General features: G+C 48.1%; 1 protein-coding gene across 3 annotated transcripts; it reads right to left on the minus strand.

Moving 5' to 3' along the window:
• Nucleotides 1–632: 632 nt before the first annotated feature.
• On the minus strand, nucleotides 633–25,736 carry BSDC1 (BSD domain containing 1). 3 transcript variants are annotated; one of them, XM_040467981.1, is made up of 11 exons: nucleotides 25,700–25,736; nucleotides 25,061–25,121; nucleotides 20,073–20,189; nucleotides 17,057–17,224; nucleotides 15,345–15,399; nucleotides 12,543–12,658; nucleotides 12,046–12,114; nucleotides 11,806–11,884; nucleotides 10,030–10,509; nucleotides 3,635–3,738; nucleotides 633–2,178 (listed from the first exon to the last, which is right to left on the minus strand). In XM_040467981.1, coding segments are annotated over exons 1-11 (1,284 nt in total). In that variant the 5' UTR covers nucleotides 25,702–25,736; the 3' UTR covers nucleotides 633–2,145. The 3 variants fall into 3 exon arrangements, with proteins under 3 accessions (XP_040323915.1, XP_040323908.1, XP_040323919.1); XM_040467974.1 differs by lacking the exon at nucleotides 25,700–25,736 and adding an exon at nucleotides 25,388–25,426; XM_040467985.1 differs by lacking the exons at nucleotides 12,046–12,114; nucleotides 25,700–25,736 and adding an exon at nucleotides 25,388–25,426.
• Between the last annotated feature and the right edge of the window lie 25 nt (nucleotides 25,737–25,761).

The following is a 25,761-nucleotide window of genomic DNA, read 5'->3' on the forward strand; positions in this document are numbered from 1 at the left end:
CTAAAGTAAATTAAAAACAGACCCCAGAGGGCACCTGGGTGGTGCAGTTGGTTAAGCGTCCGACTTCAGCCAGGTCACGATCTCGCGGTCCGTGAGTTTGAGCCCCGCGTCGGGCTCTGGGCTGATGGCTCAGAGCCTGGAGCCTGTTTCCGATTCTGTGTCTCCCTCTCTCTCTGCCCCTCCCCCGTTCATGCTCTGTCTCTCTCTGTCCCCAAAATAAATAAACGTTGAAAAAAAAAAAAAAAACAACAACAAAAAAAACCCCAAAAAAACAGACCCCAGAATCATACATGTACAGGGGGAGGAGAGGAGAAAGATGACCAAGAGCAGCTGGAACCACTGTTGCTGCAACTTCCTTTCCGAATAAAAGCAGAAGCGTTGGGAATGCAGAAGTGGTCTCTTGACTCCTTGTCTTGGTAAGAGGCCTGTTGGGAGCCCTATCCCTGCCTCATCCCAAAGTCTAAGCTGCCTGAGATGAGGACCAGGGGTTTCCTCAGGACCCAGACTTCCCCCCAACTTCCACCATCCCCGGGCTCCAAGCAGAAAGCCACCCTGCGCACTGTGTTCATCCCGCCCCGGCTCCAGGGCAACTGCTGTTGGGGACAAGAACGGACCCCCAGACACCTTCCAGCTTCTGTTGAATCTCTTTAATGCTGTTAACGGCAAGTCTGGAAAAGGTTCAGGACAAAGTTCTTTTTTCTTTCTTTTTTAATTACAAAACTAACAGCTGTTAGAATCTTTTTTTTTTTTTGTTTTCCTTTTTTCTTTCCCTGGCTACAAAATACTCTGGGGAGATGCATTATAATTTAAAATATATAATATTGCACAAACAACCAAACAGTTAATTAAACTAAAGAAATAATTACAAAGAGAAAAACCCCATCCCATCAAAAAAAAAAAAAAAAAAAAAGATTCTCTCCATCCCACCCCCCTCACTGAAGGTTTCAAGTGGAACTGACCACCACTCTCTTGGCGTACCTGACCACAATCCCTTTAAATCATTGGTGAATACACCAGATAATGTACAAGAATCACCAGAGCAGCATCATGAAGCACCAGGGTCTCCAGGGATTCCTGCAGCCCCTCAGTCCTCCAAGAGAGGAATAGCTTTATCAGAGCAAAGGGTGAGAGCCACAAAGACCGGGTCTGTCTTCAGGAAGAAGAGCTTTTGCAGAAGCCTGGTAAGAGTCTCAAGAAGTTCACCCCCAGCATATCCCTTCAAGCAGCAGAAGGGCTGAGGTGGAGAAGTTGGGCTTACCAGAGTTGTAAGGACTCAGCTTTGATCGCTGCTCTGTACCGCCGGTAGCTGGCTTGTGTCCTAAGCTACAGGGGGGTCGAGGTGGGTAGCTGGTTGGACAAGGTATCCCGCCAGGCAATGCACAGAAGGGCCTGAAGTGACCCCCTCCCTTCTTGGGGAGGGGAAGAAATGCAAGAGCAGACTCTTGCAGGTGGCACAGCTGGGCTAAGGACTTGGGTGCATCTGACATGAAGAAGCCCTGGGAGAGGCATTGGGGACATACCAGCCTGGGCTGGACGAAAGGGAAGAGGTGGGAACTTGGGGTTTGGTCTCTAGATTTGGAACCACAAGGAACCTTTCTGGGAATGGAAAATGCCTGGGAAGGGGAGATTCCCAAGAGAGGCAAATTTCCCAGAGACGAATGCCTCTCACTCACTGGGATAGGAACCAAAATGTGCTTGCCATCCCTGTCTAGCTAGGACAGGTGGGATGGCCCTCCTTGCCTACTTTTGGGTGGACAGAGTGTTCTCTCAGCTTCCTCCAAGAGACTGGTGCTTAGGTCCTGCACAGATAGAAGGGCTAGAGTTACCCCTTGGGACTTCCCAGCAAGAGTCCCCAAGAACAGTGGGCGTTCAGCAGAGAAATGTAGGCTCTTCTGGTGAGGGGGGTAGGGCTCCTCCCCTTTGAGTCATCCTATGGTTGGCACAAGTCAGAGTTCCTGGTTTGGATTCAGTGAGCCCCTTCCCAGATGTAAGCAGAGGCCCAAAAGACCAGTAAAGAGCCACCCAGAGGTCTGGTTGACAGAAGCCATTGGGGGGACATTCTCAGTCAGTGTCTTCCAGGGCTGGGCTGAGGTGAGCGAGGGGGTGGGAGGTTCTGTGGGCAGGGGAGCTGCACGCTCTGGCCCCTCATTCCCAGTCCTCCCACTCTACATCTTCCAGCTGCAGACAGGAGGGGATAACGGAGAGCACAAAGACATATTTACTCCTCTGAGTCAAGCCCGGACCCAGCCTCCCCTTGCTGCCCCCATTTCCAGACAGCCCTCCCCTAAACATCCTCCCCCAACTCCCTGCACACCCTGCCCCCCACCCCTTGGGCCACACCTTGCCCCCAAGGAGAGTGAACCACTGTCTTAAGGAACACGTCTGGGAGCAGAGCTGCCCTGTGTCCGAGTGGTGGGGCTGCTGCTCTGATCATTCCAGACCCAAAGGAAATGCTTCCATCAGCCAACACTGGACACTGGGAGGGGACATCCTGCTTCCAGGAACCAACTCAGTCAATCCCTTAAGGAAAACTTGAGAGTGGCCCCGTGATCAGAAGCAAGGTGGCACTGTACTGCAGGTGCTCACAGGGTCTTCATCAGGGGCTCCAGTGCCCTAACTTCAGCTGAAGTCTCTCCAGGGAACTTTCTATCGGCCTGCTGTCAGCTGATCCCCGGTATGATGGGTTGTAGAATGACTGCCTGGGTATATGGTGGCCAGGTTTTACAGAGGGTCGCAAAGACCCAGAAGGCATTAAGCCCCTGTGACATGATAGGGGATCATGGGCCTTCTCTACCCTGGGTATAGTGAGGTCATAGAAGCAAAGTACTCATGGGTAGGTCTCTACCTCTCCCCAGGCTTCAGTTTTCCATATGAAAAACGAGGCCCTGCCTATCTTTCTAATCTGTTTATCTCTTTACAGCAGGTTTATGAGTTACATGATAGAAGAAATCATGTGATTCTTGTGTAACAGTGGGAGTAACACTGACTTGAATGTTATATGTCTGGGCTGGAGCCTCACTCTTGCCACTTAGCTGTGAGAGCTTTTTTCCCTGCCTTTCATTCAAAAATGACTCCTTCTTGATTTTGGCAGGTAATGAAGAGTTAGAGTAATAAGACCTCTGAGCTTCTAACTGGACTGGGTTTTGTGGTGGCTTCAGTAACATTCACTGAGAGCTCGCATGTCCCAGGCACGATGCCTAACATGTCTACATGCATTACCTCTCACAGCTTATGTGCTTCTAAGATCAATTCTGTTTTCGATGGGAAAACAGAGGCTCAGGTTAAGTGACTCGCCCTAGATCACACTATCTTTTGTCTCCAAGGCCAGGAATCTATCTGTTCAGGTCCCATCCCTGGGAACCATGAATCAGAAGATCTGGGGCAGGGTTTGGAGTCTACACTTTTTAGTAGTTCCTCAGGTGACTCTGATGCAGAGCTAATGTCAGGTACTCTCTCACCATCTACCCTGGAACTGAGGGGAAACAGAGCCTGCTGACGGAAACCATTCAGGGCCTGAAGCTGCCATCTCAGGAACAGGGATCCACCCTGAGGGGACAGTTGCACTTGATGGGAGGAGTCCTCAAACACTGGGATCATTGGGCTTGCTTCCCTGTGGCCAGCCAGGCCCACTCACCTCCCCAGAGGCATCCACTTTGGAGAGTGCCATCTGTACTTCTTCTTCAGTCATGTCCAAGTCAAAGTCCTTCTCCCAGTCCTCACTGATGTCCGTGCTTGAGCCTGGAACCATGATCCACAGTGTCAAAGGTGGGAAGGGGAATGTATGAGCAGGTTGTAGCTGGGGGTTATGGCACTCTTCAAAAGGGCCTGGCAAATATACATCAAAGCTCTCACATTCTGTTGTCACTCTGGCTCAGTGATTCCACTTTTAGGAATCCATTCTAAGGAAAAATCTTGGATTCAGTAAAAGATTTAGCCAAAGGGATGTTCACTGTAGTGCGGTTATAGTGATGAAAATTTAAAAAAACCTGGGGCACCAGGGTGGCTCAGTCGGTTAAGCGTCCGACTTCGGCTTGCGTCATGATCTCACGGTTTGCGGGTTCGAGCCCGGCATCGGGCTCTGTGCTGACATCTCAGAGCCTGCAGCCTGCTTCTGATTCTGTGTCTCCCTCTCTCTCTCTCTCTCTGCCCCTTCCCCACTCATGCTCTGTCTCTCTCTCAAAAATAAATAAAAACATCTAACAAACAAACAAACAAACAAACAAACAAACCTGAGAGTCCACTGACAGGGAATTACAAAAGTAAATAAATGGTATAGTCACATGATGGAACATTATGTGGCTTTTAAATGTTAGGCTGTAGAGCACTTATATGCATGGCAAAATAATCTAAAACTATTAAGTGAGGAAAAGTAAGTTACTAAATAGTGAAGAAGCACTTTGGCCCAGAGGCTCCCAGGAGCCACAGAAATCTTCTAGAAGACATAAACAATGAACCTCTTCCTCTTCACTCACTCCACGCTACCTACACTGACCTCGCTACTCCTGAAACACACCAGACACATTCCTGCTTTAGGGCCTTCGCATGGGCTGTTCCTTGTACTTAGAACTCTCTCCTCAGACATCCACAGGCCAATTTCCTCACCTCCTTCACGCCTTTGCTCAAATCCTACCATCTAAATGTGGCCTGCCCTGACCATCCCGCTTTAAACTGCAACCCACTTCTGCACTCTGCTCTCTTTATTCTTTTTTCCATTGCATTTATCACTTTCAAACATATTACATCATTAGACTTAATATGCTTATTGTCAATAATAGAGGAACTAGAATGTGAGCTCCCTGAGGGCAGGGTTCTTTGTTTTCCTTTCTTAGGTATGCCCAGTGCCTAGAATACAGAGTTTGCACCCAACAGATATTCATGGACTCTCTTCTAAACCAGGGTTGGCAAACTACGGCCCATGGACCAAATCCAGCCTACTGCCTGTTTTTGGAAATTCAGCTTTGGAACACAGCCCTTGCCATTTGTTTACATATCGCCTATGGCTGCTTTCCTGCTACAACAGCAGAGCTGAGTAGTTCTAACAGACTGTATGCCCCAAAAGCCTAAAATATTTGTGATCTGGCCCTATACAGAAAAATTCTACTCATCCCTGCTCTGGGTGATTCTGATGCCTGCTAAGGTTAGCAGTCACTGCTCTAAACATTCGTTATTTGGGTAGGACTTCTTAGAGGGAACATAAAAAAATGTCCATGTGAAGGTTATTACTAAGAAGAAAACTACAAAGAGTTTTTTAAAAAAGAATATGCAGAAAAAAAGTATATGTATCATAAGTCCATTAAAAAAATATGCTCAAAGGGGCACCTGGGGTGACTCGGTTGAGCATCCGACTTCAGCTCAGGTCATGATCTCGCGGTTCGTGGGTTCGAGCCCTGCATTGGGCTCTGTGCTGACAGCTCAGAACCTGGAGCCTGCTTCGGATTCTGTGTCTTTCTCTCTCTCTCTCTCTCTCTCCTCTGCCCCTCCCCCACTCATGCTCTCTCTCTCCCTCTCTCAAAAATAAATAAGCATTAAAAAAAATATGCTCACAGATGCTTGTACACAGAGAAAAGATGTGTAAAATACCCACAAAAATACTAACAATAGTTACCTCTAGGTGATGAGGTCATGGGGTAATTTTCTTGGTATTTTTTTTTTTTCTATAATGAACACATACTACTTTGTAACTTTTTTTGTCTATTAAAAGCATATTTTAAAAAAGTAGGTCCCTGATCTCCCAATGGCACGACCTGTAAACACGTCCTTGTTTCTTGTACAGCTTGCTCCTCACCAGGCACCCAGGCTCTGAGACCTCCCCTAAGCCCTGCCCCTGTGCTCCTTATAAGGGGTCTTGCTCTGTTCTCACTTCCTAGCCACAAGCATCCTGGGTCTCTGGAGCCCTGTAGACCTGGATGGAATCTTTACTTTTTTTTTTTATCTATTGTGTAGTCTTGGGTAAGTTATTTTGGGCTTCAGTCTATTTATAAAACAAGGATAAAACCACCCTCTTTGCAGAGAACCACAGGAGGAGCTTATTATGCAGATACCTGCCTCCCCTTCCCCCTCATTCAGATTCTGAACGTCTAAGTGGTGGCCCAGAACTCTGCATTATAAATAGATACCCGGGTGATTCTTTGTAGGCCTGGGCCTGCAGTTTGAGATCCAACAGTGTTAAGATTAGAAGTGTCAATGTGAAGTGCACGTAACACACATACACATAGTGGGGATTTAACAAATGGGGGCCGTTAAAGGCACGGTCTCAGAGTTCAGTAATTTTGCACGTGGTCCCACGGCTAGCCAGGGCAGACTGGCAACCAAGACCAGGTTCTTCGGACTCCGCATCCAAGTCTCTCTATGCCTTCAGGACATTTTGGTGGCACACACCTGGCTGGCTGTCAGTGTTGGCTTCCTGTGAGTTATGGCTGATTCCTCATTTCAGAGGTGTGGCCATGGCCATGACCGCTTTCCCTAACCTCAGGTTGCCCTCTTTTTCAGGCTTTAAATGTTAGGGCAGTCCTTCCAGGGGTGGAAAACAGAGTACCAGCTTACAGTTTTGGAGCACCTCACACCCACCCTCTGAGGTGGGTATTAACAGTCCCAGTTTTCAGATGACGAAATGAAGGCTTTGAGTGGCAGAGATGAGAACCAGGGCTGTCTCTGCCATGTGCCTCCTCCCACCATCTTGTCCTCTCACACAAGAGTACTAACATCTCCATTACACTGTGCATGTGGCGGAGAACTGAGCTATGCCAAAACAATTTAAGATTTCCTGATGGAGTTTGTCTGTTGTTTTTTTAAGAAAGGGGAGTTTTCAGGTGAATACTAACTAGCTCATTTTCTTCTGTTTAATTGGATCTCTGCTTCCCCAGAGAAGAAATGGAGGCAAAAGCCACTCTCAAGTCAGTCATTGGTGAAGTGGGGCCTTCAGCCCAGGGCACCTTCTGGTTTGCAGGCCATAGGCCTGTCTCAGTCTCTCCTTCCCCTCCTCCTGCTGAGGGAACCTGAGCAGGGTAAGTCCAGGCTCTTAGATTAAATGGCTCTTGGGTCAAAATGCAGGTGGGAAGTAGCTCTGCAAGGACAACGATTGCCCCACTGCCCCTGGACTGTGGGAGACTGTGTGGCTAGCCTACCCCAAGAGACTCTGCTGTGTCCAGAGACCAAGCCTCTCTTACGTCATCTAAGATGTAGACCTAAGAGAAAAACGGAGTCACTCACCGTCTCCAAGCCTTCATTATTTCTTTTTAAGATTCACTCTCTCTACTCTGTTCCCACTGTCCTCCTGTCAGTCCAAGGCCCCATCTTCTCCCGACTAAGTGACTGCTTGTGGTGGGTCTTCGGCAGCGATAACCCAGCCCTCCTGCAAACCCCCGAGTGTCAGAGGCAGCAGAGCAGAGCAATGAAGAGCTTATGCCACAGCTCCCCCGTAATCTCATTTTGTCCCATTTCAACCCACCACTCATTTTTCTGACCCTGCTCTCCCACAGCCCAATTCCCAATGGAGCCTACAGTATTTTTTTTTAATAAAACAAAAATTTTTTTTTATATTTATTTTTGAAGGAGAGAGAGGAACAGAGTGTGAGGGGGGAGGGGCAGAGAGAGAGAGGGAGACAGAGAATTGGAAGCAGGCTCTAGGCTCTGAGCTGTCAGCACAGAGCCCAATGTGGGGCTCAATATCGGGCTCAAACTCACAGGCCATGAGATCATGACCTGAGTGAGCCAAAGTCGGACACTTAACCGACTGAGCCACCCAGGTGCCCTGGAGCCTATGGCTCTTTAATCCAACTGTTTCACTGTCTCTCCTTCCCTTTCCCAGCTCCAATTCCATGAGCCACAATTCTGATCACTTTTTTGCATATACTTGTGGACTTTCTTCTTTTCCTCTACCGATTTCCCCCAGCTAAACTTGAACCCTGGTTAAATCCAGCTCCCCATCTATTCTATGCCTGCACCTAGCTACTGACTATAGCTGGACAACAGTACACCAGTGCTGACTGGTGTCTCTTAAAATTCATGACTGCTATCTCAAACGGGCCCTTAGTACCACCCAGCCAGCAACTCCATACCACCTGTTGGGTCCCTCATCTACTCTTCCACTTTCCCAAAGTACTTTTTCATGCTTTTCTAAATACTTAGTGAGTGGGTGGTTGATCTCAAGTTTCCTACCAGTAAAAAAAAAAAAGGGGAGGGAAAAAGGGGTGGGAAATCACACAGACCTCTCTTGGGCTTCTGTGAGGACTAAGTGATATGGATATCCAGTGTTAGCACAGAGTGATACAGACATATAGAAAGTGCTCAGAGATAGTACATTTTATCATCATCATTTCCCCAAAGCAGGGCTCTACTCATATTTCTTCCCTGATTGAGGACCTATTGTGAAACAATTACCCCAATTTGTAGAGGAATAAATGGGGCTTAGAGAAGATCAGTAACTTTTCTGAAGTCACATGGCTTAGGAGCAAGATTGGGATTTGAGCCCAGAACTGTCCAAACCCCAGAGCCTGAGCCCTTAGCCTCTGTACGCGAGGTTCTTCGTACAGGTCAGGCATCTAATGTGAGCAGCACGCCCTGCCGCTTTATGGCACCAAGTCCAACGTTCCAAGTTTGGCTAAGATTTTAAGTTCTTAAGTTCTGCTTCTGAGTTAACCCATCTACCCTTCTTATTCCTCCCTCTCCTGGGAGATAATACAGCGAAGTGGGCTTTACTCACCACTTCTCCTGCCCATGGCCTCTGCTATCTGGACTTTGTAGGCCCCTGAGCCCCGCAGCTGCCCTCAACTCTTCACCTCTCCTATACAATGCCTGTCTCCTCAGTAAACCAACCACTGATGCCTGGAGCCTTCCTTCTTTCTCTGAACTCCTCCAGCATCAAGCCTGCCCCATACAGCTTCATGTTTCATCATAAAGACTGAAGCTTTTGCCCCTCCCTCCTCAGTGTCTCATAAAGAGTAGGTAGGAGCTCAATGGATGACCTCACTGAATCAGAGCCAGAAGGAAAGCATTGTGTTGGAAACTGGAAACCCTGTGGTTTCCATTAGGGAGCAAGGGGAGGGGTGTGGTGGGGCCAGTTTCCCTTCCACTGCAGCAAACCAGTCTCTCAGCACCAGCAGGCCAGGGCTCACCTGCTGGGCAAGTTTCGTGGCTGACTGGTACTGTGTGTGTGTTTCAGGAGAGGCCTTGCTGACAATCAGCTATCTCTGAAGAGGGATTCTGGATGTGGCAAAACAGTCAACCCCAGAGCTCTTACTGTCCTTTCCTTCTCAGAATTAGAGAGGTTCCCCTTTGACAAAAACTCAGAGTCTCCAGTCTCAAATTTCACTATACAGATAAGAAACTAAAGCTTTAAAACTTAAGCTGGGTCACAGCAAGTTCATGAGGATTCATTTAATTCTTTTTTAAACTGTATGTGTTTAAAAAACACGTGGATTTCGTGCTCCTAATAATGGGATAAGCTTAGGAGGCTAAATGACTTTCCTGAGGTCAAAAAGGGTGAGGACCCCTGACAATCAATGACACAGGGATTTCCAACCCAGGGTAAAGCTTAATTGTCCAAACGGACAGTGTGGTAGTTACGGGCATAGGCTCTGAGTCAGAGACCTGGGCCTGAATCTGGGCCTGCCACTTCCTGGCCACGTGAATTTGAGCAAGTTACTTAACATTTCTGAGCCTCGTTTTCTTCATCTATAAAAGAAGGCAATAATACCGACCTGACTGGGCTGTGAGATGAAATGAGAAATTAAATGCAATATAACACACTAAGCCCAGGACATGGCATAAACCTTATTCTGTTGGACCTAAGACTCCAACGATTGTAAGATGCACTCTTATTTCAGAGCATATGTACACCTTGGATGAAATAAGGTAATAAATACTCAACAGATAGCAGCTGTCACCATCATCAGTATCACAAATGAAAGGGTGAGGAAACTGGCACCACAAATGCTTCTGGGATCCTAAAGAGACAAGTCTGCCTTATGGGGTAACAACTCTTGCTTGTCCCCCTCCCCCCTGCTCCCTGGGATTTTGGCCTCGACTTACCTTTCTTTCCATTGTTAGAGGGCGTAGACTTCCCACTGTCCGAGTTCAGCTCAAACACCCGTAAGTCTGTGAGTATCTCCTCCCTCAGAGTCTCTACTCTGGCTGGAGGCCTAGGCTCTGGGCCACTGGGGCGGCCAGCAGGGGTGTGGGGCTTGAACCGAGCTGGGGGCGGGGGTCCAGTCTCACCCACATCCACAGCCAGGCCCTGTTCCTCCAAAGATGCCTCTAGCAGCTTCTGGGACAGGTCCTTGGGCAACACGGGTGCCTCAGCTGCAGTGGCAGGTTTGGCGATCTGGGTCACGGGGGAGATGCTCTCACTGCTCTCTGAGGGAGTCACCTCTGTTGGAGGCTCGGCCGGAGTCATCAGATTCTCTTCACAGGGGCTCAGGGGGCCAGGTCCTCCTTCAGGGGATGTGGAGGTTTTGGCCACAGGAGCCTTTGCCTCTTTTGCAGAGGTGGGTGAGTCGCTCACAAGCTCCTCTGTTGAGAGAGAACAGGAAAGAGGGCTACGTACCCTGGTCAGCCCCAAGACAACCTTGGAGCTCTGAAGAGCTCTCAGGTTCGCACCAAAGCTTACTCCGATCAAGACTAAAGGGTGCCAGTTTCCTCACCCTTTCCCCATCACGGTTCCTCTGCAGACACTTCCTGCTGGTCAAAGTCTCTCCTACGCTGAGGCCTAGCATATGTCTTGTGGACACTCAGCTTCTGGCAGCACAGCCCAAGACGGTATTATAGATTCGAAAGCTAAGACTTGACAGTCAGTTCTGGGTTCAGGCTGGGCTCTGCTCTATCCTCAGCGTGTGATCTCGGGCAAGACACTGAACTTTTAACTTACCCCCACTTGATAAATGTGTTAATAGCATACAGGTGGCTCCAACATACTATCCAAAGTTGAGCTACCAGGTAGAGGAGGCTGAGCTCTCAAGCGAGTGGTTCCCAAACCTGGCTAGGCACGAACCATTACCAGGGGAGCTCGTCAAAAATGCAAGTCTGGGGGCACCTGGGTGGCTCAGCCTGTTAAGAATCTGACTTCGGCTTAGGGTCATGATCTCACAGTTCATGAGTTCCAGCCCTGTGTCAGGCTCTCTGCTGTCAGCATGGAGCCCACTTTGGATCCTCTGTCCCCTCCCCTTCTCTGCCCCTCCCCCACTCACGTTCTCTTCCTCTCTCTCTCTCAAAAATAAACATCAAAAATTTTTTTAAAAATTTAATGTTTATTTATTTTTGAGAGACGGAGAGAGAGAGGGCACGAGTGGAGAAGGGGCAGAGAGAGAGGGAGACACAGAATCTGAAGCAGGCTCCAGGCTCTGAGCTATCAGCACAGAGTCCAACACGGGGCTCAAACTCACGAACCGTGAGATCATGACCTGAGCCGAAGTCGGTATTTAACTGACGGAGCCACCCAGGTGCCCCCACCCCCCAAATTTTTTTAAAGTACAACTTTGGCCACATCCCCAGAGTCTCATTTAGAATGGGGGGAAGGGAATCTTGAATTCTGATGAGCCTCCTAGGTGACTGTGAAGTGGCTGGCCCATAGGCTGGCAGGGGAATCTGTTGCTACTGACACATGTGATTTCCTTGCCTAAACCGGGGATTCCGCCAGCCCAGGCAAACTTTTCCTTTTTAGTTCAGCCTATCCTCAGCATGGACAAGGACCGTATACATGCCCTACGCTTCCCTGCATGCCAGGTCTCTCCGGTGTTCAGAGATGGCCAGATGGTCCCTACAGGCAGCACAGGACCTGTTACTTGCCCATCACCTTTCAATATCTCTTACCTTCTTCCTCCTCCCAGCCAGGCTCTTCAGAGATGCTCTGTTCTGCCCGTTGCTTCAGGGCATCCCTCCGGGCCTGCTCCTGAGTGTGGGGGAGATGGCCAGAAGCAGTCAGGGCTCACTCTCCCCAGACCCTGGCCCTGACCCCAGAACTCTTGGTACCCTGTGCCCCTTCTTCCCTCAACAAAATCCAGTCTACTTCCCCAAGGGCTGAGTGGACCTCCCCAGGCCAGGCCAGCATACCTGCTCTAGTTGATGGACTTTATAGAAATACCGATGCCAGAATTCTGAATGGGAAACAGCTGCTGGGACCTGGAGGGAGGGGACAGTGGAGATGAGACTTTGGGAATGGTTGTGTACGGTCTGTGTCCCCAGCCTTATCAGCCTGCTCCCAGCTGCTCTGGATTTCAGATGTGGCTCCGTGGCTGAGCGGTTTTCCTCAGAGCACTTAACACCCTTCCATCCCCAGACCCACTTTCCTGGCCTAGCTTGGCCAAGGAGAGAGAAAAGAATTCCCATCAGGTTTTGCTGGCCCTTCCACTTTTCCCGATTGCCAGAAGCCTGGCGAATCAGCTTTGCCCATATAGAGTCTTGGCTCAGGACCTGGCTGGTCTGGCTCTAGAGGGTCTCAGACTGCTCTCTGGGCCAGGTAACTGCAGTGACTCTAGCTAGATATGTGCCTCCCACCTCCTGACACCTGAAGCTGAAGCTGGGTAAAGTCCTGCCAGCTGAGCCCTCACCATCTTGGTGTAGAGGGCCCGGATGGAGGGGCTGCCTACAAGGAGCTCTGAGATCTCCCCCTTCTTCTCCTCCAAGCAGAACTGGGAAAGCCAGGCGTCAAACAATTCCGGGGGCCCTGCAGAGGGACAGACACTGATGGTCAGTTTTTTGGGTCTGGAGAAAGAACACCGGGCCTACAGAAAACATATCTAAGCCTGGACATGGACAGTGAGGAAAGCTTAAGGTTTTTTTTCAAAGCCATTTGGCCAAAGGTGGGGGGTCGGGAAGGGTGAAGGGGTGGGTAGGCCCCACTGGTATCACGGCATAGCATTTAAGTGATCTCTAGAACGGGCTACTAATCTGCATGTTCTCATGCTGCTTGCTTTTTAGCCCATTGCACTTGGCTACTGAACGCCCTCCTCTCCGAAACTGTTCTCAGGTCCCCAGGGACCCCCATGTTGCCAGTCTAAAGGCTACTTCCTGGGGCACCTGGCTGGCTCAGTCAGTTGAACGCCTGACTCTTGATTTTGGTTCAGGTCATGACCTCACAGTTTGTGGGATTTAGCCCCCTGTCAGGCTCCATGCTGACAGCATGGGGCCTGCTTGAGATTTTTTCTCTCCCTCTTTCCTCCCCACTCCTGCATGCACACACACACTTTCTCTCTCAAAAATAAACAAACTTAAAAAACAAAAATAAAGGCTACTTCTCTGCCCTCTCTCATGTGACCAGTCCGGCTTCTGACCCTGGGAGCCACTGTCGTCCTCGTGACGCCCTCTTCTCTTCCGGCTTCTCAGGCTTCTATGATTCCCCTCCCACCTTTCCAGTTGTTCCATGTGAGTCTTCAGTGGCTCCTCTTGTTTCCTCTCCTTATGTCTTCCCATTCTCTATTTTCTCCTAAGATAACCTCTACTAAGCCACAAGTTTTAACCTCTCCCTCCCCCAACAACTCCTCAATCTGTCTTTGCAGCCCAGGCTACCCTTCTGGGCTCCAGAGCCAGGGGTCCAGGTGTCCTCTGGAAACTTCTATCAGCTCAGGTGCAGCAAATGCAGCGTGTGCTCATTTTCTTCCATCCCTAAACTGTCCCACCTAGTTATCCACCAGAACCCTGGGTGCTGTCCTGGACTCCTCCTTTATCTGATCGCCCTGGGTTCCACCTCCTCGGTGTCTTCCACACCTCATTCTTCATTCCACCTGCTACTCCCTGGGTTCTGGACTTACCTCTGACGTGGGGATTCCTGCCAAGCCTCCTACCCAGTCTGCCCATCTTTCTCTATGCTTGATGGCTCTTTTACAAAATAAATAAAATAAAATAAAATAAAATAAAATAAAATAAAATAAAATAAAATAAAACAAATAAAATAAAATAAAATAAATAAAATAAAACAAAATAAAATCTGATCACCTCAGGCTTCAAAACCCTTCAGTAGTTCTCTAGGGAGGGCTTTTTATTTATTTTTAATTTTTTATTATTATTTTTATTAAGTAAACTCTATACCCAATGTGGGGCTCGCACTCACGACCGTGAGATCAAGAGTCATTTGCTTCACTGACTGGGCCAGCCAGGTTCCCCTGGAGGGAGGGCTTTTTAAGCTAGGGTCCAAGCATGGGCTTCACAGAGGGTCAAAGACCTCCCATATGGCATTATAAAATTTTGTGGAGAGGGGTGCCTGGGCAGCTCAGTTGGTTAAGCGTCCGACTCTTGCTTTCAGTTCGGGTCATGGGATCGAGCCCAGGCTCTGCACTGAATGGAGAACTTGTTTGGGATTCTCTCTCTCTCTCTCTCTCTCTCTCCCTCCCCCCCCCCTTCTGCCCCTCTCCCCTGCTTGTGCTCTTTCTCTCTAAGTAAGTAAATAAATAAATAAAATTTTGTGAAGAGAGGGCCTGTCATTTTCAACAGATTTTTAAAGGCCTTTGTGACTAAACAAAAAGTTAAGAACCACTACTTTGAGCCTTTTAGGACAAAAATTCAAACTGCATGGTCTGGCACCCAAAGCCCTTCCAGTCCGGCCCCCACCAGCAGCTCTCACTGCCATCCCTCCCTCACATGCACCCCTTAATCTAGACTTCTCAAATGCAGGACCTTAAAATGTCCTACTGCCATGCTTGAACACCTTCCCCCACTGCTAAAAACAAAATTAGTCTACTTGTTTTTCTTTTTAAAGTAGGCTCCACGCCCAATGTGGGGCTCGAACTCATAACCCTGAGATCAAGCGTGGCAACCTCCACCAACTCAGCCAGCCAGGAGCCCCCAAACTAGTTTACTTCTAATTTATCCTTAAAAACTCAACGTAAGTGTCACATCCTAGGTTCCCCAGGTTGCACCGGGTGCTTCCCTTCTGGGTTCCTACTGCCCCCACCTTTCTGTGGAAACAGTCACTCTACCTCTGCTATCCTTGCTTTATTCATTGTTTCCTGTCTCTCTTTCTTAACAGCAGGTTCCTGGAGGTCTGCACTGGGGTGAGGGTTTGACTAATTTCTGAGCTCCAGTTCCCAGCTTGGGGCTTGCTGCATGAGAGGGGCTTGGCAAACAAGCGCCAAAGAGAAGGCAGGCAGGGCAGCAGGGCTGGGATGGAGCCTGAGCTAAGAATGAGGGAGCGGAGCAAAGTCTCTGCAGACTGCAGAGATGAACACAGTCTGGGTTCAGGGAGGAAAAGGGACTGTCAACCCATCCTACCACACATAAGGTACACTCTAGTCCCACTCTGGTCTCTCCACACAGGAGGTGCTGGGCCACTGCTAGTAGAGACCAACAGGGTGCTCATCCCAGATTCCCGTGGTCTCCCTTCCCTGCAAGCCTCCCCCTCACCGCTACCCCCTCACCATCTGGTTCATTGCAGTAGGTTGCCGGGTCTGACTGCAGGCTGTAGAGGCGAGCCTGTAAGAAATAAAGAACAGAAATTCTGGAGTGCTAGGTGGAGAAAGCACCCCCTCTCTGACAGCATAGTCTACCATTGTTGTTGATTTAGGTGCTCAGAGACTGATCATTCCCCTGTACATTTATTCCCATTCGGAAATCAGCCTCAACCCAGCCTCTCCCCTGCTGGCTGCCAGACCCCACAGGGCACCTGTCAGCTTGCCCATGGCTAGAAAGGGGAATACTGGGCTAGGAGTGAAAAACTGAGGCTCCTGGAAAAATGGTCTCCCCTAGTATTCCACCTGGGGAATTAAGATACAGTGTAAGCAGGCTATAAGCTTGTATGTATAAAACGCTTTTGAATTGTGTGAAACCTGAAAAACATTAGTGCAAATACACTAATAAAGTCCAAATTCATGGGCAAAATTTGAAATAATGTATCTCCCCAAATTAAAAGCATTCATCAAGAACTTCTTTCTTTTTTTTTTTTTATTACATTTCTTTATTTTTGAGAGGCAGAGAAAGACAGAGCACGAGTGGGGGAGGGGCAGAGAGAGAGGAAGAAGACACAGGATAGGAAGCAGGCTCCAGGCTCTGAGCCGTCAGCACAGAGCATGACACGGGGCTCGAACTCACGAACCGTGAGACCAGGTCCCGAGCCAAAGTCGGACGCTCAACCGACTGAGCCACCCAGGCGCCCCAAGAATTTCTTAATTCCATAGCCAGTCTGCCGAGTGAATTATCTGCCATGTTCCTGGTAAGGCCACAGGAGTGGCAAACTTTAGCTGGTCAACAGAAGACCCCACCTCCCCTCCTCAATGTTACGTGGAGCAAAGGCCAGCTGTCTCCGTTAGAGCTTCAGCAAGTGGCTTTGGTGACTTACAGCTGTTAGAATTTAAAATCCTACAATTTAGGAAATTTCACACTCCCACTCAAATGTCCACTAAGTGGTGGTATTGATACTAGTGCTGGCAGATATGCTTGACAAATCAGTAGGTTTGGAAAGGAAATTCAATGCCAACCTGCTGTGACATCACGCTATGAATTTAGGAGAAAACACTCCGTGAACCGTGAAGAAGTAATGTGAGAAGATAAAATGTGGAAGAAATACGCTACCACTGTTGTTGATCTAAGTGCTTTGAAGACATCCTCCCCCCATACGTGGATTCCCACTGGAAATCAGCCTTAACCCAAACGGGGAGAAGATCATACCTGTACAGCATTCCTTATCAAGGCTGAAAGCTGAAAGGACTCCCCAAGAGCAGCACTACAGAAATGACTGGAATAATTATGCTCTGTTCACTTGCAAGAATGTAAATAATTAAAAGGATGGTAAGAAAGATGCTGATATTTTTTATATATGTTTTTACAGCAGGTTATAAAATTCGATGTATAAAGTGCTTTTTTTGTTAAAAAGAAAGAGTTCAAACTATCTTTACCAATGTTTGTAAACAAAAAGAAATGAAAGGTTATAGCCAAACAAGAAATAAGTGGTTCTCTTTCAGTGATGGGATTATGGATTTAGCGATAATTATCTTCTTGATTAGTACTATTCTCCAGTATAGTTATACACATATACTTATTTTCTGGCCTGAATACATACTGCTTTTATGAGTGCACATTGGAAGATGGCATCTAGTGCTGTTAGGCACCTGCAGGGGAGGCTGCTAATGAATACCTTGGTGCCATCATAGGGCTCAGCTGTGCCAGAGGGTGTGCCCATCAGGGTGATGACGTCGCAGTCTATGGTCTTGTCTGGTGAGGGAGCGAAGGTGTCGGAGATCACCCCTAGGAAGTCAGACAACCCCTTCTTCATCTTCTCTGTTGCCCCCGAGGAGCCTTCAGTCTGCAGAGAGAAGCGGAAGAGGAAACAAGTGGCCCAGGAGCAGGCTGCAAGTTAGAGTTTGGGCTACTGAGGGGTAAAGCGTCAGGGGCAAAGGAAGCATCAGGGGTAAAGCATCCCTGTGTAGGGACCAGGGAAGTGCTCATGGCCTCTTACCCCATCTCTGAGGTTGGAGAAGGACAGAAGTAGCTAGGGTCCCCAGACACCAGAAGAGGGTGAGGAACAGGACCCTAGTAGGCCTATACAGTCAGAGCAGAACTCCCTGACTGGCTGTTTCATCAAAATTTCAAGGCTAGTCATAGTGATCAAAAACTGGCAGGAGAGGGGATGCTCGGATGGCTCAGTTGGTTGAGCATCCGACCCTGGATTTCGGCTCAGGTCACGATCTTTCAGTGCGTGGGACCGAGTCCTGAGGTGGGCTCTGCGCTGACAGCAAAGAGCCTGCTTGGGACTCTGTGTCTCCCTCTCTCTTGCCCCTCTGCTGCTCATGCTCACTTGCTCTTTCTCTCAAAATAAATAAATAAACATTTTAAAAAATGGGCAGGATAGGATGCATGCTGTACACACTCTGTGGGGAAGGGGACCTATGGGTGGAGTGGTGGGAAAGGTACTAGTTTTGGAGACCTAGCCCCCTCTGAGTCAGCTTCCTGATCTGTAAAATTAGGACAAACAGACTTCCTTCAGAGGGCTGCTGTGAAAAATAAAAAAGATCAGGCATGTACAAGCCTGGCATAAAACAAACATCTACTAACTAGCAGTACTGTAATATCACAATGTCATCATCATTGTTGCTCAGGAAGTAGAACATTCTCTATGAAAGACCGGGGACATATGGGCAGGATAAGAACACATATCCTTGCCTAGACGCAAACCTGGGACCAGCTGAGGGCCAACGTATGCATTGTCTAGAAGGGGCAAGTGAGACACCAAGCTTGAGCCACACTGGCCGGGATATCCTTAAACAAGCAGAAATAGGATGCTGACAGGGCCAGGCTCTAAAAACCTCGTGGAAACCATAGCATTTACTCCTGATTAGGCTATCCAAGCATTTTACACCCGGAATCTATCAGCATGCCTGGCACATGCTAGCACAGATATACAATCATATTTGTCAAATGAAAAAAAAGGAATAAATAGCCACCTGGGTGGCTGAGTTGGTTAAGCGACCGACTGTTGATTTTGGCTCAGGTCATGATGTCACGGTTCCTGAGATGGAGCCCCACATCAGGCTCTGAACTGACAGTGAGGAGCCTGGTTGAGATTCTCTCTCTCCCACTCTCTCTCTGCCCCTCCCCTGCTTGCTGGATGTCTCTCTCAAAAATAAATAAACACTAAAGAAAGAAAGAGAGAGAGAGAGAAAGAGAGAGAAAGAGAGAGAGAGAAAGAAAAGAAAGAAAGAGAAAGAGAGAAAGAGAAAGAGAGAGAAAGAAAAGAAAAAGAAAGAGAAAAAAGAAACAAAGAAAGAGAAAAGAAAAGAAAAGAAAAGAAAAGAAAAGAAAAGAAAAGGAAAGGAAAGGAAAGAAGAGAAAAGGAAAGAAAAGGAAAGAAAAGAAAAAGAGGCGCTGGGGTGGCTCAGTCAGTTAAGCGTCCAACTCTTGATTTCAGCTCAGGTCATGATCTCACAGTTTGTGAGTTCAAGCCCCACATTGAGCTCTGTGCTGACAGTGCAGATCCTGCTTGGGATTCTCTCTCTCTGTTCCTCCCTCACTTGTGCTCTCTTTCAAAGTAAACTTTAAAAAAAATAAAAATAAAATTTTAAAAAGGAATAAATAAATGGAAAAAATGAGTGGTGTCTCTGCTGCTGGCTGGACCCTAGCAGTTCAGCAGGATTACTATCTGTCACTCCTGCTCATGCTCATGAGTAGCTGTGATTAGCCCGCAGACAGTATTTTACAAGAGGAGTCAACAAAATTAAGGTTGGCTAAAAGAACTCCAAAACATGTTTTTCATAACATGGCTTCTAATCTCAAGGCAACTGATTCAGCTGGAGATCAGATGAAGAAAGTACAATTTCCCCAATACTAAAGGAGAAACTGTTCATGCAAAACCTATATATTATACTTCATCGGAAGCTTGAGCTTTGCAGGGATAGCCAACCATACACTATTTTCACTTTTCACACTCACTTTAGAATCTAAATCCTATCTCACAAAAAGATTCTGCCACACATCTTTGATTAATAAAAACAGGGCCCGTAAGAATAGAAGTTGGCACAACCTTTCTGGAGGGTAGTTTTGCAATAAATATTAAAAGGCCTACAACTGTACTCACCGTATGATCCCTTCTAGTATTTTATTATAAAGAAAACATGAAGGGCAAAGATTTAGCAATCAGAATGTTTACTGTAGCTCTGTTTATCCAGTACCAGAAAAAAATGAAATAGGAAACTAGGAACTGGTTAAACCTACAGAACAAAATAACAAGCCATTTATGATGCTGGAGAATGAGGTTTGCAATGATTAAGCCAGAAAGTAGGTTATAAACTGTGATATTCAGTTGATTCCGGTTTTGAAAAAGAAAGTGGACAAAGTGAAAAAGAACGAGGAACATACTCCCCAAATATTAACAGTCGTTACCTCTGGGAGATGGAACTAGGTCTTTCTTTTTCTTTTACTTACGTGTATTTTCTAAACTGTCTACAGTGAATGACTTTGCCAGAAGGAAAACATTTGCTAAAACAATACAGAAATGGGAGAGCTTATTAATACTTATTCTATATAGCTTGTTTGCTTGACAGACATAATTCTTTCAAAGTGGGAGCCTATGGGGGAAAAACAATCACTTAATAGCAGAAAGGTTGGGGTATCAGGCTGTGAAGGACAGTCACTCAGAGCGTGAAGGGAGTACTCACAGCTAGCTTCTCCTTGACCACACTGGCTGTGGCTGCAATGGTGCAGGCTGTGTCATGCTGGACCACCTGGGTGAACTCTGTCAGGTCTCGCTTCATGAACTCCAAGGCTTCGGAGGACTACGGGGAAGACAAGAGAGGGATGACAGAGCCAGCTGGCTCCACTACCCTTTGTTCCTGTTCCCGGGGCTGCTTCTATCCCAGACAGACACATGGAAACCTCAAGTGACATGGGAAGCCTCAGCACAGAAACAATGATTGCCTGTCCCAATCCCATGACCTGGGATTACCGAACAGCAGAGAGTACAGAGGGACTCCCTGCAGCTCTGAGAATCGGGATGAGACCCAGCCCTGACCTTTATAAGCTCTGTGGCCACAAGTAACTCTCATCTAGTTTCAGTTTTCTCCTGAGGGAGGTACACTAAATCGGTGGTTCAAGAGCAGACTGGGGAAGGGGGTGCACACAGTCCGGAAACGAAACAGACTCCGATGCATTGCTCTGAAATCCTTTAAGTCATGACATTTGTTTCAAATTTCAAGTAACCTGAAGAAAAGGTGTGTGATTTTTTTTAATCAAGGGAAAGTGTTTCTATTTTTATTTATTTTTTATTACAGGGAAGTTCAGTTGAAATATGAGGCAGTATGTGAAATTATTTGTCTGAAAAACTAAATAAACATGTTGTACTAGTGACAGTAATAGTTGAGAAAGCGTTTATGAGCGATTCTTGGCAATTTAATACCAGAAAAAAGGTGTGTGGTTTTTACATTCCACAAAGGGGGTGTTGAGAGAAATACTGGATTGGATTGCCTCCGAAGTCTTGCTTCTACCATTCTAGGGTTCTATTCATCCATAGAGATCCTTCGGGCAGAATGAATATTTGCTTCTGTCAGACTGACCTGCTGCTCACCCTGCACTCAGACCAGGTTTGAGAGAGCAGGCCCTCGGCCCTGGTCTGAGTCTTGCCCTGCTTTGTTTCATCCTTACCCACTCTGGGGTACCTTCCCAAACTACCTCTGTACTCCCCTGGCAAGCCCCCTCATTTTGCACATGGAGAGTCACCTGAATTTTTTTTTTTTTTTTTTTTTTGCATTTTTGAGGGTTCTGGTGACTTTTTTCTGGTTTTCATCAGCCTGGGATGAAATGGGGTAGTCTCATCTATCAGCAAGAAGCTTCTCTGGGAGTGGGAATCATGTCTCCCTTTCAGACTCAGGACTCTAATTGGAGTGGAGGGGCCATTTATTCTCTATCTCCATCCACTCTGCCATTCTCCATCCTGGTCCAGGCCAGCCTGCTCTGTCGAACGGACTCCTCGCAGGTTGTATCAGATACCTCTACTGCCTTCTCCTTGTGACACTGCTGGGAGCTTTGGAAGTCAGAGCAGACCAGGTTGCCCCTGCTTTACATTCTACAGTGCCCATAGTGTCCTATGAGCAAGTACACCATCTTTCCCTTCACTTACAAGGCCCATATAATCTCATCTCTGGCCCTCATCCTCTACCACTGCGTTCCTCACTGAGCTCTAGTTGGCTTTCTGCAAGTTTCTCAGATGCTCTAGCATCTTCCTTACCTTCATGGTATTAGAACATATGGTTCTAACTCTTCCAAACAAATAAGTGAAAAAAACACAACAAATAAACCCTTTCAACTGGTTAACTCTGGTTTCTCCTTCAGATCTATGTTTAAATGTCACTTCCCTGGAGAAGCTTCCCTAATGCCACCTCAGATTAGGTTGGGTCCCTGCTTCATGTTCCCAGGGCACCTGAATGTTCTCTAACGTTTGTCATACTGTAGATTATGATTACCAGTTCCAAGTCTAGCTTCCTGGATAAACTGAGTTCCCTGAGCACAGAACCCATGTTTTTTGTTTACTGATGCTTTCCCAGTATGTGACACAGAACGCGGCATAGAGTAGGTGCTTAAATTTGCTTGTTAAATTTACATGTACCAGAGCAATTTTAATTAAATAGCCATTAGCATGATTATTTGATAAATGGCTGTCACTAGACTGTGAGCTCTGAGGGGACAAATATGAACAGACACGGTGCCTGCCCTCAAGAAGACCGTAGTCTACTGGCAAAATGTTCATATAACAGTATTGATACACAAGGGCAGAGTGGTGACCAGTGTGTTATCAGGAAGTTGGAAAGACTTGGTGAAGGGAAGCCTGGACTTAGCCCTAAAGAATGAGCAGGAATCAGCAAAGGAAGCCTGCCTGGGGCATAGTAGGGCATAGGGCTTACCGAAGCCCATGTGCATTTCAGTCCTAACGAACATAAAAGGTAAAGCAAAACTGGTTTCGAATAAAGCTGGAGAGGTTGCCAGGGGCAACTATGGAGGGCCTGGTCAGCCCTGAGGGTAATGGGGAGCCATCAAGGGTTTGAAGGAGGTGGGACATGATGAGCTTTGCCTTTTTCACAGGTCACTCCAGTCACTGGCATGGAGTGCCATGGACGGGTCCAAAAGTGACAAGAATAGAAGACAGAGGAAAACCAGTCAGGAGGCTGCTGCTGCTGCAATAGTCCAGAAAAGAAAACAGAATATGAATAAGGACAGTGCTGGTCAGGATGAAAGGATGGGACTGGTTCAAGAAATATTAGTCAAAAAAGGTAGATTTGGTGATTAAATGGATGTGTTGACTGAGGGCAAAAAAGAGTCAAGGAAGGGCCACTGGCTGCTAAACTAGGTGCCTGGGTGGATGCAGGGCTGCCAGCTGAGGGAGAAAATGCCAAAGGGGAAGCCCGCTTAGAGAGAGGGTGATGACAATGATTTCGGTCCTGTAGCATGTGTGGCGTATCTGGATAGTTGTCCATCAGCAGCTATTCTCAAACACTAAAGTTCAGAGTAAAGGACTAGGAGTCACTCCATCATGGAAATGGAGGAGGTCACCCAGGAAGCGTTTGTAGAGTGAACAGAGCAGTGAGCGGAGGACAAGACCCCTCAAACACTACACTTTTAAGGCGCAGGAAGGGGAAGTCATGAGACAGTCGGGAAAGAAAAGCCTGGAGATGTGGAGAATTGAGAGAGAAGCATGCCACAAAGCCAAAGGAGTAGAGTTTCAAGAAAGAGGGAGTGATCACTAGTGTCAAATGCAGCAGAATGGTCCAGGAAGATAAGGGCTGAAAACCACCCACTGGATTTGGCGAGCGGTAGGTGAAGCTGAGTGTGTTTACAGATAAGCTTGTATGTGGTAGCTGCAGGGATGGGGACGGAGTCATGAGAGATCACGCTGTTGATCTCAAATTATAAACAGTAGGAGGTGAGGTTGTCTCCCAGAGGTAAAAGAAGAAGCAGCTGAACAGTGGACTTGAGGAAGAGTTAGGTCTGGGGAAAGTTTCTGAAGGCAAGGGGGAAGAAAAGCCTATCAGAGACTGGAAAAGCTTGCTGGGTGTTGCTCAGGCCTGAGTAAGGTTGGTGAATCTGTGGTTGGGCCAAAGAGCAATATGACTTTCTCTATCACTGTCTGTGGGTAAATGCAAGCACACACGTACACTATAGGATGAGGTAAGGCGCACAGGAAGGTAGATTATAGCACCATCTCAAACTGTTGTCTCCAGGGCAGTACGCTAAGGGGTGCAAGGGAACTGAGGGTCCTGGGAATTGAGTGGTCCAGATGGAGCCAGGATGGGAAGGGGGAAGGAGGCAAGGCCAGGAAAGCACTGCAAGACCAAGAAAAAAAAAAAAAAAAAGGAAGTAAAAATGGATGGGTGGTGTTTAAGGGATTTCCCCATCACCCTCCTCAGGACTTAATAAAAATAACTCCAGCTTATATACTATTTACTGTGTGCTAAGCATTGTCCTTGGTGCTTTACACATTATCACTCAATCCTTACAATACTATCAGGTAGGTATAATCAGTACTCCCATTTTGCAGATGAGGAACTGAGGCCTAGAAAGGTTAAATAACTTGCTCAACTTGGTCTAACAGTAAGCAGCTGAGAGGGAGATTAAGTCCTCTTTCTGAATGGGGTAACTGTCAAAGGCAGAAACAACGTCCACACCCCTGCTTCAAGCTGGGAGTTCCCCAAGAACGAAGATAGAAAGCTAACCAACTATCTATTTTTCATGAGTTATGGTAAGACCAGCCTTGAGAGAAACACACAGGAGCCCCTCGCACACCTGCTGAATGAACGTCAGACTCTCCTTCCAAGAGATCGCTCAATGGAAGTGACCTTCTTTGAGGTCTCTTCAATTAAACTTCTTTGTGAAATTCTCCTCGTGCTTATCAACAACGTAAACAACTCAGGGCATTCTTAGATTTGCTAGGCTGTAGCTGAGAGGCTGTCCAGGACTGCATAGGCTAAAGGAGGTATTAAAATGCTCCCAGAGTAGAGGACTGATTTAACCGAGATCAGAAAGCCTCAGAAAGCCTCCCCGAGTCTGCCCTGAAGCAGGACTCACCCCAATTCCCTGAGGTAAACGGTAATTAACTTTTTTCCACAATTCACTGGGGCCCGCTTTGACAAACTAGCACGGAAGGGAACAGAAACACACAACAGCATTGTCCAGTGGTAGAGCAGAGCCTCACTCATCCCACAGGGATTGCTGCCTCCCTGCCAGACTGAGCTTCGTGAGGCCCAGGATTGCAGCTTATCCTCAGGACCTGTCACAGAGTGCTGGCTGTGCCATTCTAATACCCGAATGACTAGAGCAGTAAGTTTCTATCGCTAGAGTTCTTCTTCAGGACCTAGATCAAACGTTCTCTCTTCTACGAAGCTGTGAATTTCCTGAGCTGGAATAAACTGCTCTTCCTATGGATTCCTACAAAAGGGTCGCGCCAGCCTTTAAACCAACATGTATTTCACCGTGGCGACTGTCACACTGGCCTGAGTCGGGGTCAGTCCTCCCTTACACCGATAAGGTATAACAGTAGAGCTCGGTGGGCCTCATCTCGAAGGCCTGGCGCCCACGTAGGTCGGGCGGGGCCGCTCGGACCTGGTTGCAGTGAGGCGGAGCGAGGCCCTGCCGGAGGAAGGGCGCCGGCCCGGCTTACCTTCTCCTTGACTGCCTGGTAGCTCTGCTGCAGCCAGCTCCGCCACCATCCCACGTCCTCCCTGTGGAAGACAGACACATCTGGCGGCCCTGCGGTGCGACTCTTGCCCGCGCAACGATCGGGTCTCAGTTTCCCCCTGAGATGTGGTCCGCGGGCCGAGACTTGGCAGACCGCTTCCCCACCCCCCTCACACTGCGACTCCACCCCGCCTTTTCAGTTCCGTCCACTCGCGCGCTGGCCTCCTGCTCCCCACGGGGACCCTGGCCCAGCACCCCGGCCCTCAGAGAATTCAGGCCCCAACGCCGGAGAGCAGGATGACGGGCTCACCCTTCCGCCATCTTGCCCGCATGACATCACCACTATTTACTGACCTCTGACTTCCGACACGGCACCGCCCCCTCAGGCACCGCCCCGGAGCGCTCGGCCCAATCCTCGCGCTGACACCGCCCCCAGCCCAATCTCCGCTCCGGTCCACTACTGGGCCCCGCCTCCTTGAGCCCCGTCCAGTGTCCGTCTACAATTCGCCCTTCAACTCCGCCTCTGGACTCTTGGCCCAATCCTCACTCAGTTCGGTTCTCAGGGTCCACTCCCCAGCGGTAGCCCTACCCCCCTACAACAACTACTCTTTAATCAGCGTACATCGGATACGGTGGCTGCTAAGGGCCACGTTCGTCCCTCTAGCCGGACCGCGAAGGCGCGGG

The sequence above is a fragment of the Herpailurus yagouaroundi genome, unplaced genomic scaffold, assembly GCF_014898765.1.
Source record: "Herpailurus yagouaroundi ecotype Mexico unplaced genomic scaffold, PumYag 77, whole genome shotgun sequence".
Taxonomy (NCBI): Eukaryota; Metazoa; Chordata; class Mammalia; order Carnivora; family Felidae; genus Herpailurus; species Herpailurus yagouaroundi.

Coding starts and splice junctions, on each gene's coding strand:
- BSDC1 (XM_040467974.1), bottom strand. Junction 20,190..25,060: donor ACCAGGCAGTCAAGGAGAAG/GTAAGCCGGGCC, acceptor TCTTCCCCGTAG/TCCTCCGAAGCCTTGGAGTT. Junction 10,510..11,805: donor TGGCTGGGAGGAGGAAGAAG/GTAAGAGATATT, acceptor CTCTCTCAACAG/AGGAGCTTGTGAGCGACTCA.